This window comes from Pristiophorus japonicus, chromosome 9 (assembly GCF_044704955.1).
Source record: "Pristiophorus japonicus isolate sPriJap1 chromosome 9, sPriJap1.hap1, whole genome shotgun sequence".
Classification (NCBI taxonomy): domain Eukaryota; kingdom Metazoa; phylum Chordata; class Chondrichthyes; family Pristiophoridae; genus Pristiophorus; species Pristiophorus japonicus.
In genome coordinates this window covers 23,983,039-23,995,358 of record NC_091985.1, presented here as the reverse complement: position 1 = coordinate 23,995,358, position 12,320 = coordinate 23,983,039, and the positions used below count along the sequence as shown (strand labels likewise).

At 44.3% G+C, this 12,320-nt stretch overlaps 1 protein-coding gene across 8 annotated transcripts in view; it reads left to right on the top strand.

Moving 5' to 3' along the window:
- The first annotated feature begins 3,702 nt into the window (after window positions 1-3,702).
- Window positions 3,703-12,320, top strand: part of LOC139272969 (FERM domain-containing protein 6-like) — a 135,532-nt gene continuing 126,914 nt past the window's right edge. For 7 of the 8 annotated variants that reach the window (XM_070889170.1, XM_070889167.1, XM_070889173.1 and 4 more), the window contains exon 1: window positions 3,703-3,763. In XM_070889170.1, coding sequence (XP_070745271.1) covers window positions 3,759-3,763 — 5 coding nt within the window. In that variant the 5' untranslated portion in view covers window positions 3,703-3,758. The remainder of the gene's footprint in view (window positions 3,764-12,320) is intronic. The other variant, XM_070889163.1, reaches the window with a different exon arrangement.

Below are 12,320 nucleotides of genomic sequence, written 5' to 3'. Positions count from 1 at the left end.
CTGCCCCTGTTATTGTCCTTGAGTGCACCATTAACAGGTGTTGATGGCCTCATTACTGGCCGCATTGTCCCTTGCAATGTCGTGAATCACTGTTCAGCTTGCCATTGTCTCTGTCGAACTCCCCCTCTGGGTTCGACTACAAGCTGGGGCGTGCCTGACTGCCCTTGTCTGCCTGGAGAACTGTGTGCTGCTTTAACAATGTTGAATCTCTGTCCCAACCATTCCTTAACACAGTACGTCTCGTCTGTTCTGCTAGTGGCCATGCTCGCGTGGTTGAAATCCCAGTTTCTTGTCGCCATTGATACATCCTTACTACACAGTATAAATGCACACGAGGCCCATGCTTGAGAGAAGGTCTGTGACCTGTCCTTTATTCCTTAGCACTCAAGTGATGAAGGTGGGTGGAGCTTCCCCTTTTATACCTGAAGGTCCAGGTTAGGAGTGTCTCCCACCTAGTGGTCAGTGTTCTCACGGTGTACAACTTAGGTCAGTTTATACATGGGTTACAATGCTGGTTGAATACATGACAATAGTAATATTCCAAAGTTATAGCTCAGACTGTATGAGGAAAGTTTTAAATTAAAAAATAATTCCATGTTAGTATTTGTAACTAAAAAAAAACAATCTGGACTATTTTCTTTCTGGTCAGTGAAATGTCTGAAACAGGTCGAAAACCCATCAACGGGGTGGAATTTCCTGAGGGGTCATAATCAGGAAATTACACCTGAAATTATGCCTATTTGGGTGCTAATTTGCATAAATTTCCTGCCAATCTCATTAACATGCGACAGAACGTAAAAATTTACATAAACAAGTAGATATCAGCATAAACAATCGGGACCCAAGGAAAGCACAGAACTCACACCATGGCCGCGATTTTGCCTACCGAGGCGAGTCTGGAGTAGCCAGGGTCAGGAACGAGGTCCCGGCCCACTGCTAGTTTCATCCTGCTCTGTACTAGTGATTTTACCTTGATAGGGCTTGTTAAGCCTGCCTAGCGAGGTTCCCAGCCAATTAAAAGGGAGCGGGGCTGATGACATAATTTGATGACGCGTCATCAGCCGATTTCTTTAAAGGGACCCTGCCCACATTAATTTTGATAGTTGTGCTGTCAGTGTTCTACAGTATTGAGGTCTACAAACACTAACAAGCATTGCACAGAGGTGCAGGGCTGCACTTAAGACTCTCTCCTTGTGCTTATGGAGGGAGGCACAGCACGCAGAGAGGTTCTCTTCCCTTTAAAATGGGCGGAAGAGACCTTGCAGCCTGGTTACACATTACACAGAACACGAGCAGGGATGTCATCAGAAGGACCTGGCTGCAGTGGCACAAATCTTTCAATGATCTCAGTAGATCTCAAAATTTTACTGCAAAGCCACACTCAACCTCATCCTTCTGTGCCACTCATCACATCCCCTTCACTCTGCTTTCCCCACCGTACTCCTGCACATCCTTACTCACACCAACTTATCTTGCACCACCACCCATCCCTCTCTCTCTATCTACATCATCACTTCACCATCTCACTAGCCATCCCTCACATTCACCCTCATCCAATCATACCAACTAACATCACACAAGGGCAGGCACTTGGCTGTTTTATCCAATATTCATGTAAATTTTCTGTTAATGTGGTGTCAAACATTGAAACCTTTATTTTCAACACTTTTGTGAGCACCTTTGGAAGCGGCTTAGTGAATTGCAGTGAATGGTGAGACATAACTTCGACTGCTTCAGAGCCTTTAACCTCTTTTTACACTTCCTTCTCACTTTTTCTCTCTTTCCCTCAATGAGCAATATCTAATGTGATGTAAAATTGTTGTGAAGCACCTTGGGACAGTTTACTAAGTTAAAGGCATTGTATAAATAAAAGTTATTATTATTATAACGGTTCCCCCCACAATGGTGATGAGTGTGAAAGGAATGGCTTGGGCATTGTAGGGATGCTTTATGGTGCTGGTGTGAGGTGGTGCCAACCTGGCGCATCATGTGGCAGCCATGTTGTACAGCGTCAAGTAAAGTAAATGTGGCCATGGTGAGGCCATCCCTGGCCTCCCGGGCAGTATTGTGGGCAGGTGCTGATGCCCGGTGTCCTGTGCAGCATCAATTGATTGCAGAGAATGTTGTTGTTGGTGCTGCTGGTGTTGGGACTGATCATGGTGGGATTCTGAGGACCAAGGTGAGATTTTTTTCAAGGGTACCGATGCTGATGGAATAGATGGCAGGTGAGGTTGAGATGACAGAAGCGATCTGCCAATGGCGAGAGAAGTTGTTCCAAGGAGGTGACAGTGGATAGAGTTTACTCCAAAACACTTCCAACCTGCATAAAGCTCAAATGTGTCTTCCAAATCCTGAAGCTCGAGCTTCTGAGATTGGAATGTGAACAGCTGTGATATGGGAGCTTTTATCCCACATTTGCAACTGTCCACTAGTCAGAAGAATGGATACTGATGGAACGCCCGACCTACTTACCTGACGCGATCCCCGAGCGGCATGAACCTCATGAAAAAGCTGAAAAAATTGTAAGAACAGGGCAAAATGGTGTTTAATTTGGCTTTTAACAACCTCTTAATGGTCTAAATTGCCTCCCCGTTGCTTGGTGTCAGCACTGTTAAGTGCTCACAGACCTAACACATGGGGGACTAGCTGCGTAAAAGCGTTTTTTCCTATGCCGCCTTTGGTTCTTTTGCCAATCACCTTAAATCGGTGTCCTCTAGTTCTCGACTCTTCTGCCAATGGGAACAGCAATGGGGCCTCGGTTTTACATCTCATCCCAAAGACGTAACCTCTGACAGTGCAGCATCCCTCAGTACTGCACAGGAGCAGCAGCCTAGATTTATGTGCTCAAGTTTTTGGAGTGGATGACTTGAACCCACAACCTTCTGACTCAGAGGCGAGAGTGCTACCCACTAAACCACAGCTGGCACCAGGTCACAGAATATCCAGCAATATTTTCCAATTTAAAAAAAAAACATGAATTAGCCTTGCAGACTGATGACAGCATGAAGCAATCTGTTCCTGTTTGATACTGTGTGCGCGCGCACGCGAACGAGCCATTCTCCCGCCGCGGGCACGTCACCGCGAACGCGCATGTTGCTATGCGTGGTCTGGTTTGCCCAGAGGGCGCGCGTGCACGCCCCCACAGAACGCGAAAGCTTACCTTGGCGTTCCATTGACATAATGTGGGGGATTGGCAACATTCCTGCTCGGAATCCCACCGCTCGCAACGTTCTGCAGACCATTGTTGGGGGGAAGGACGCGCGCTCGTTAGTGTGTAGCCATTACTGTGAGGTAACCAAGTGTCGGAACCTTCACTGTATCTGAATGCGAGACATGGGTTTACATTTAAAGGCGCTCAAATCGGCACAATGACATTGTGCGCTTCCATTCACAGAACGACGCTGACTGCAGTGTTTACTCCGTGACTCCCGCTTACCACCTAGGCAGGGAGGACACTTGTCACCGACATCTATTCATGGAAGAGAGCAATAAACCATGTTTGCATATTAAACGTGACGATGACGAAGTTCTAAGTTGGGAATGGCGCGGTGACGCGCACAATCGGTTCAGTTTTATCGCCTTTAAATGCTGATCTGCGATTGGGAGGTGTGGCCCTTGTTTGGGAATGGTGGAGCCGGCAGTGGGTGGGCGGGCGTTGTGCACGTCAGACTTATTACTGGCTGCGCTCGGGTTACATCTGGAGTTTAGCGCCTGTACAAGCTGAGGGTTTTGACTCACCTCTCGCCAGCAATACACGTATGCGGTGAGTATCACAGTTATTACGGTTTTAGTATTAAGTGGTTTATTTATTTTCTTTGTGTTTTTCGGAATCGAATGGATTGGTATTTATTTATGCGATGTACCACAATATACGAAGTTTCTATTTTATGTATGTTCTGGAAGGCTCCTTTTTAAAATATCGTTCGTGCATTTAAACGCTTTTGTGAAGCTGAGTGAGTGAGTGAGTGATTTGGCAGTCTTGGGAACTTGGTGTAGTATCCTTAGTGTTTAACTGCGTACTGGTGTTTAAGACATGAGAGTCGGGGACGTGATTCCGAAGTTGTGATTGATATTGTGGAGGGTGTCATTGTATGAAGGTTTATTCCGAATATCAAAATGAAGATGTGCAGTGAAAGATGGAAAGGGGCTCGGTCAACTATAAATTTCATTTGCGATCGTGTCCGTCTTACAATTTAGTTCATTCTGGGTTTCAGAAAAGGGAAGCTAGTTATAATGAGGACGTGTCTACTGACGCGTTGTCGATAGTCACTCCGTATAATTCAAGGTTTAGTCCCTGTACACTCGTTATTTTTGTGAAGAACGCAACCTGCTTTCCAGCAAGCAATTCAAACTTTAGAATCGCCTTATGATCAACGCTTCCTTGTACAGTACAGGAACATATATTTGCTTACTAACAAATTAATCTGCTGTAACCGAGGGGTTCAATAACTATATTGGCTCGTTAATGATTATTTGAAAAAATATAGCATCCGGATGCGGTAGGTGGAACTATGATCTATTATTGATCGTGTCTGTACGAGAAAAAAAAACACCCGCAACAATCATTTAACTTGGATTCGTGTAGACTACACTTCATCTGAAGCGTGAAGCCGATGATTGCTATTCTCAAAATTATGCTTTCTACATACAATAGCAATTGAAATAGAGAGATGTATTGATTATTTTGTGCATGAAGTTGTTGTAGTGAAGTGTGTGATATTTGCCTTTTGCAATCTGATACTGGAATTTGCCCCGGGACAGTGGACGAAGTGCGAACCAGTCAGTGACACAATGCTATACTTCACATCGCCTGCTTTGCAGGGTTTAGTCAGCGTGTGCGAATATTGAGGCTCGATTATCCAACCAACTTCAGTCCAATGGTGAACTGCCTTGGTGCGTCATTTGTTGACAAAGGCTGGGAAATACCTCGGAGTTGCCCCCGTTCCGCCGGCGTTACTGTGCCGGAAATTTCGTTTATTCGCGCAAACGGGATTCCCATCGCATTCCGGCGAAGTAACAGTAGCTTCACGACCTTTTATTTGAGTCCCATGCCGTTTTAAACAAGGAAAGTTTTTTTTAATGCACATGTGGACCATTTGTATTGTTAGGTAGATTATTTTTGATGCTATGTTCGGGAGGAATGCCATATTGGGAGCTGGAAATTAAAATGTTAATTCCCGTCTAAAGCGAAGTTTTCTTTTGTTTTAATAGAAATACACTTGTGGAATGTTTAATTTATGTGTTTAAAAATAAAGTCCTTCAGTGTGCCCAGACAACCACCTAAATTATATATTTAAAAAATATATGAGCCAATATCAGGAAAAATACATTGTGGAAAGCTTCAAATCGTTGGCAAGCATCCTATGTCATGCTCTGTTGTTAATTTGGTGGTAGGGGGATGAGAAATATATTTTTTAAAACAGCAACTTGCATTTATACAGTGCCTTTTTAAGGAAATACAACATGCGGAGGTGATTCACAGGAGTGTAATCAGACACAAAAAAGAATGAGACATTAGTGCAGGTGACCAAAGGCTTGGTGAAAGTGCTAGGTTTTCAGGATCATCTTGAAGGAGGAAAGAGGCTGTGAGGTTTAGGGAGGAAAATCCAGAGCTAAGGCATCAAGGCATCAGAAAGCATGGCCCCCAATGATGGGGCAAAGCAAGAGTCCGATGGACAAGAGGCCAAAATTGGAAGAACATGGAGTTCTTGGAGGGTTGTAAGAAATAGGAACAGGAGTAGGCCCCTCGAGCCTGCTCCGCCATTCAATAAGATCATGGCTGATCTGATCATGGACTCAGCTCCACTTCCCTACCCTCTCCCCATAACCCCTTATCCCCTTATCGATTAAGAAACTATCTATTTTGTAGGGCTGGAAGAGGTTACAGAGATAGGGAGGTGTGAGGCCATGGAGGGATTTGAACTCAAGGGTGAGAATTTTAAATTCGAGGCGTTGGTGAACTGGGAACCTCGATCAGTGAGCATAGAGATGATGGGTGAATGGGACTTTGTGTGAGTTAGTATAGAGGCAGCAGAGTTTTGCATGACTTCAAATTTAATGCAATGACTTTCTGATTTGATGTCTGCTTGGTATCAAGAGCAGTTATATGATGTGCAAGGACAGGATCAAGCTTGGCTATGATTCCCCCTTCCCCACTGTGGTTGAATAGTCCCTTGACACTGTTTAGGTTCACATTATGAAGAATGGATTATTGGAAAAGATACTTGACTGTAACCCACAGCTATCAACTTGTCTATCGGCAGAAGTCATCATGTGAATAATTGAGTGCTTTAGTTAGAGCAGAGTGCATTACAGGGTAATTTGGTAGAGGTCTTTAAAAAAGAAAAGAAAAAAGTACATTTATATAGTGCCTTTCACTGCCTCGGGACGTCCCAAAGAGCTTTACAGCCAATGAAGTGCTTTTTGAAGTGTAGTCACTGTTGTAATGTAGGAAACGTGGCAACCAATTTGCGCACAGCAAGGTCCCACAAACATGCAATGTGATAATAACCAGATAATCTGTTTTAGTAATGTTGATTGAGGGATAACTATTAGCCTGGAAACCAAAGAGAACTCCCCTGCTCTTCTTCTAAATAGTGCCATGGGATCGTTTGCATCCACCTGAGAGAGCAGATGGGGTCTTGGTTTAATGTCTCATCTGAATTATGAAATTTACTGTTTCCAGTAAGTACCCCTGTGCTCGCTGACCTACATTGGCTCCCAGTTAAGCAATGCCTTGATTTCAAAGAACATCCCTCCATGGCCTCGCCCCTGCCTATCTCTGTAATCTCCTCCAGCCTCACAATCCCTGAGATATCTGCGCTCTTCAAATTCTGCCCTCTTGAGCATCCCTGATTATAACTGCTCAACCATTAACGGCCGTGCCTTCAGCTGCCCTAAGCTCTGGAACTCCCTCCCTAAACCTCTCCGCCTCTCTATCCTCCTTCAAGGTGCTGCTTAAAACCTACCTCTTTGACCAAGCTTTTGGTCACCTGCGGCTTGGTGTCAATTTAAAAAAATCCCATAATACTGTGAAGCACCTTGGGCTGTTTCACTACATTAAAGGCACTATATAAATACATGTTTTGTTATTGTGATATTCTCTCCAGACACAACATTTTGGAAGGCAAAATCAAGAATTTCACTGCCGAGTGTCCCCCACTCCAGTTCAAATGGACATATAAAATAACTAGCCAATAATGTGAAATTTACCAAACTTAAAACAAAATAAAAGCAAAAATAAAAGTGGTGGTGGAACAAGTTACCTGTGCTGTGCTTTTTAAAATTGTCATGTTTGTATGATGGCTATTGATAGCAGTAGCGCAAGCTTAGTGTGCTCCTGACACTGACCTCTGCTATTCACTCAGGTTTTTGTCAGTCACAGAGAAGGGGCAAAGATCAGAAGTTTGCGGTATAAAGAAACAAACTGCAGGTTATCTATATATGGTCTCGATGGTGAAGTTACAATAAGCACATTTTAGTTTCCCACAAGCTGGGTCCTTACGTGGGACACTTTGGCATAATGTGCCATTTGATATAAAATTATTTATTGGCAATTTCTCCGAATTATAATGGAGCTGAGCAGGATTGTGCCTTTTAAAGCTGTTATTGAAGCTATTGAAAATGTCAGTCGCAAGCAGATATAAAAACAGAAGATGCTTGAAATGCGCAGCAGGTCCATCAGCATCTGTAAGGAGGAAAGACGGGTTAAGGTTTTGCGTCAGGCCTTTCATCAGAACAAATTTTTATTCCAGATGCTGACTGATCTACTGTGCATTTTCAGCATTTTGTTTTTATTTCAGATAGCCAGCATTTTTAGTTTTCTTATTAGTCATAAGCAGGCTGGCCACTGTACATGGTAGTTTCTTCATGTTTCTATCTATCTGTTATTATAGATGTTGTATGTTGTTTTGTATGCACACACTTCTGGAACCACATTTTGTCGTGATTTTGACTAATGTTTCTTAATGCTAGCACTTACAATTAACCTCCCATTGATAAAGACTATTCCCCATGTAAACACTTGTCTGTCATAGCTGCATGCCCTCTAACCTCCCACCACTAGTGGCACAGTACGGACGTTCCACCCCATCACTGAATCGCTGAGCCTCTTCTGGCTGCCTGCCTATCTTCATGGCTCGTTAGTTCTGTTCCTTTCCATTTCTGTCTGCCTTTGCTGCTTTTCTGGTCCCGTTCACATTCCTACTTCAAGCCTTGGCTCCTCTGGCCTTCAAGGTGCCACACTCTCCAAATGCTGGCTCTTAGAACATACATAAGAATTCGGAACAGGAGTAGGCCATACAGCCTCTTGAGCTTGCTCCGCCATTCAATAAGATCATGGCTGATCCTCTACCTCAACTCCACCTTCCCACCCAGCTGCTAAGGGTTAATCCCAGCCTACTCTTTAAAAAGTTTAGCCCTCTATTCCCTCCGCCCCCCCGCCCCCGCCCCCTGCTCCCCAAACTGCCCCTCCCCCTTCCCAGCAGATTCTCAGCCACAGACTACGTTGTGTAAAATCTTTAGCTCTTTTTCTTCTATCCAACAGATTCCCAGACTCGATCACAATTTTAAATTCCCCATACATCTTTCCCCGCCCCAACTCTTTACAACTGCTGCCTGCTGCTTGCAGAATTTTCCCAAGCTGTAGGTTCCCAGTATCGACTGTTTTAAAAAAAAAAAAAAATGTTCAATTCCTCTCTCCTGTCCCCAGTTTTTTTTTTCAAACTTTTCCCTCCCGGCATGTTCCCAACCCCAGCAAGCTTTACCATTTGCGACCCCTTATAACATGGGCTTGAAATTGGTTGGGAGATAGGAGAGCAGGGATAAAAGGTATGCTCTGATTGGTGGAATGTGACAAGTTGTATCCCACCAGGGATCTGTACTGGGGCCTCAGCTTTTCACCATATTTATCAAAGACTTGGATGAAGGAATGGAGTCTTGTATATCAAAGCTTGCAGATGACATCAAGTTGGGAGGCACAGTAAGTAGTGCAGATGAGAGCTGGAAGTTACAAAGGTACATAGATTATATAAGGGGGCAAAACTGGAATTCAATGCTGGCAAGTGTGTGGTCATCCATTTTGGATCCAAAAAAGACACAGCAGAGTATTTCCTAAATGGTGAGAAACTAGGAAGCGTGGATGAGGATAGAGATTTGCGTGTCCAAGAACAAGGGCTATGGGTTAAAGGTGGATAAATGGTGTTGAGGCACTGATCAGCCATGATCGAATTGAATGGTGGAACAGGCTCGAGGGGCTGAATGGCCTCATCCTGTTCCTATATTCCTAGCCCTGACTGTTTTACTCAGCCATCCAGCCCAGGCCACAGCACTTTTAAAAATGTTTTATCAGCTGTTCCCAGTCACCAGTCATGAAAATGTTGTTTTTGCTCACTAGAGCCGGGGAGTGGGATTAACTGCATAGCTCTTTCAAAGCACCAGTATGGGCACGATAAGTTGAATGGCCTCCTTCTGTTCTATGACCTGTTTTCTCATTAGGCTCCCAGCCTAATCCTCCATCTTACCATGTGTAGTGCCACGAGTGATCTACTAATGCATGGGCCCATGTATCGTGTGTGTGCATGTATGTCCGCCATTTATATATTCAATACTGAAAACGTGAGGTTATCCACTTTGGCAGAAATAATAGAAAAGCAAATTATAATTTAAATGGAAAAAAATTGCAAAGTGCTGCAGTACAGAGAGACCGACCTGTGAGTCCTTGTGCATGAAACACAAAAGTTAGTATGCAGGTACAGCAAATCATCAGGAAGGCAAATGGAATGTTGGCCTTTATTGCAAGGGGGATAGAGTATAAAAGCAGAGATGACCTGCTACAACTGTACAGGGTATTGGTGAGGCCACACCTGGAGTACTGTGTACAGTTTTGTTACCCATATTTAAGAAGGATGAGGGGTGATCTTATAGAAACATTTAAAATAATGAAAGGGATAGACAAGATAGAGGCAGAGAGATTGTTTCCACTGGTCGGGGAGACTCAAACTAGGGGGCACAGCCTCAAAATACGGGGGAGCCAATTTAAAACCGAGTTGAGAAAGAATTTCTTCTCCCAGAGGGTTGTGAATCTGTGGAATTCTCTGCCCAAGGAAGCAGTTGAGGCTGGCTCATTGAATGTTTTCAAGTCAAAGATAGATAGATTTTTAAGCAATAAGGGAATTAAGGGTTACGGGGAGAGGGCGGGTAAGTGGAGCTGAGTCCACGACCAGATCAGCCATGATCTTATTGAATGGCGGAGCAGGCTCGAGGGGCTAGATGGCCTACTCCTGTTCCTAATTCTTATGTTCTTATACTTGCATTGAAGGCTGTTCAGAGAAGGTTCACTAGGTTGATTCTAGAGATGAGGGGGTTGACTTATGAAGATAGGTTGGGCCTATACACATTGGAGTTCAGAAGAATTAGAGGTGATCTTATTGAAACATAAGATAATGAGGCGGCTCGACAAGGTGGATGCAGAGAGGATATTTCCACTCATAGGGGAAACTAAAACTAGGGGACATAGTTTTAGAATAAGGGGCCACTCATTTAAAATTGGGATGAGGAGAAATTTCTTCTCTGAGGGTTGTAAATCTATGGCATTCTCTGCCCCAGAGAGCTGTGGAGGCTGGGTCATTGAATATATTTAAGGCGGAGATAGACAGATTTTTGAGTGATAAAGGAGTAAAGGGTTATGGGGAGCGGGCAAGGAAGTGGAGCTGAGCCCAGGATCAGATCAGCTATGATCTTTTTAAATGGCAGATCAGGTTCGAGGGGCCAAATGACCTACTCCTGCTCCTATTTCTTATGTTCTTATCCAGTGACTCAAAAAAAGACCACCAAATTTGGACTTTAATAAACACAAATTAGTTTCGGTGATTTGGACATTTAGGCCCCAAGTTTCCACAAGCGGCAAAACAGGCGCCCCTCCGAGCTGGGTGCCCGTTTTTTGCGCCGAAAACGGCGCCTGAAAGAAAACGCACTATTATCGAGCGCTTTGCAGCTCGATGTCTGCTTGGCGCGGCGCCCAGGGGTCGGAGCCTACCACTCGCGCCAATTTTGTAAGTAGGAGGGGGCGGGTACAATTTAAATGAGTTTTTTTCGTGCCGGCAACCCTGTGCGTGCGCGTTGGAGCGTTCGCGCACGCGCAGTGTGAAGGAAACATTGGCACTCGGCCATTTTTGTAGTTCTTTGTAGTTTTTCAATGTTTAACATTTTTTAATAAAACCACATTGCCCTTCCATGATCAGCACTGAGGCTTGTTGCAGCTTTCTCCCCCTGCCGTCGGTCGGGCCCGTCGGGAATGGCTGCCTCAACTTCTGAGGCTTCCTGCAGCCTTCTCACTGCCTCTTCCCCTCCCCCCCCCCCCCCCCCCCCCCGCTGCCGTCGGGAATGGCTGCCTCAACTTCTGAGGCTTCCTGCAGCCTTCTCCCTGCCTCCCTCCCCCTGCCGTCGGGAAACCGCTGCCTGAAAGGCCTGCCTGAAGCACTTTCACACAGGTAGGAACATGGTTTATTTAACCTTTTCTTTGCTTATAAATTTTTATTCAGGTTGGATTTATTTGTATAATATTTGTATAAGTATAACTAAGGATTTATTATAGAATGTAATGACTTCCCTTCCCCCCCCCCACCACCTCGTTCCAGACACCTAATTTGTAACCTGCGCCTGATTTTTTAATGTGTAGATAAGATTTTTTCAGGCCGACAAAAATCTTCACTTGCTCCATTCTAAGTTAGTTTGGAGTACGTTTTCACTGTGGAAACTTTCAAATCAGGCGTCAGTGGCCGGACACGTCCCCTTTTGAAAAAAAAATTCTGTTCAAAAGTGAAACTGTTCTACCTGACTAGAACTGCAGAAAACTTAAATGTGGAGAATTCTGATTTCTAAGATACTCCGTTCTCCACCAGTTGCTCCTAAAAATCAGGAGCAAATCATGTGGAAACTTGGGGCCTTGGTGTCAGCTACACTTACTGATACATTTAATAGGCAAGTAAATTAAGCTGCAATATATGAACGTTCTGTTCTTTCTGTTCAGCCACAAGTTGAGGAAATTACTTCATGAAGCAGAGGACGTACACAATATGTGCTGGCACTTGCGATCGATCAATTTTCTATTTTTGTTTTGTTGTATTTTAGGAATGCATTGATTTCTTAGTAATGCGCAACTTCATAAGAACATAAGAATTAGGAACAGGAGTAGTCCATCTAGCCCCTCGAGCCTGCTCCGCCATTCAATAAGATCATGGCTGATCTGGTCGTGGACTCAGCTCCACTTACCCGCCCTCTCCCTGTAACCCTTAATTCCCTTATTGGTTAAAAATCTATCT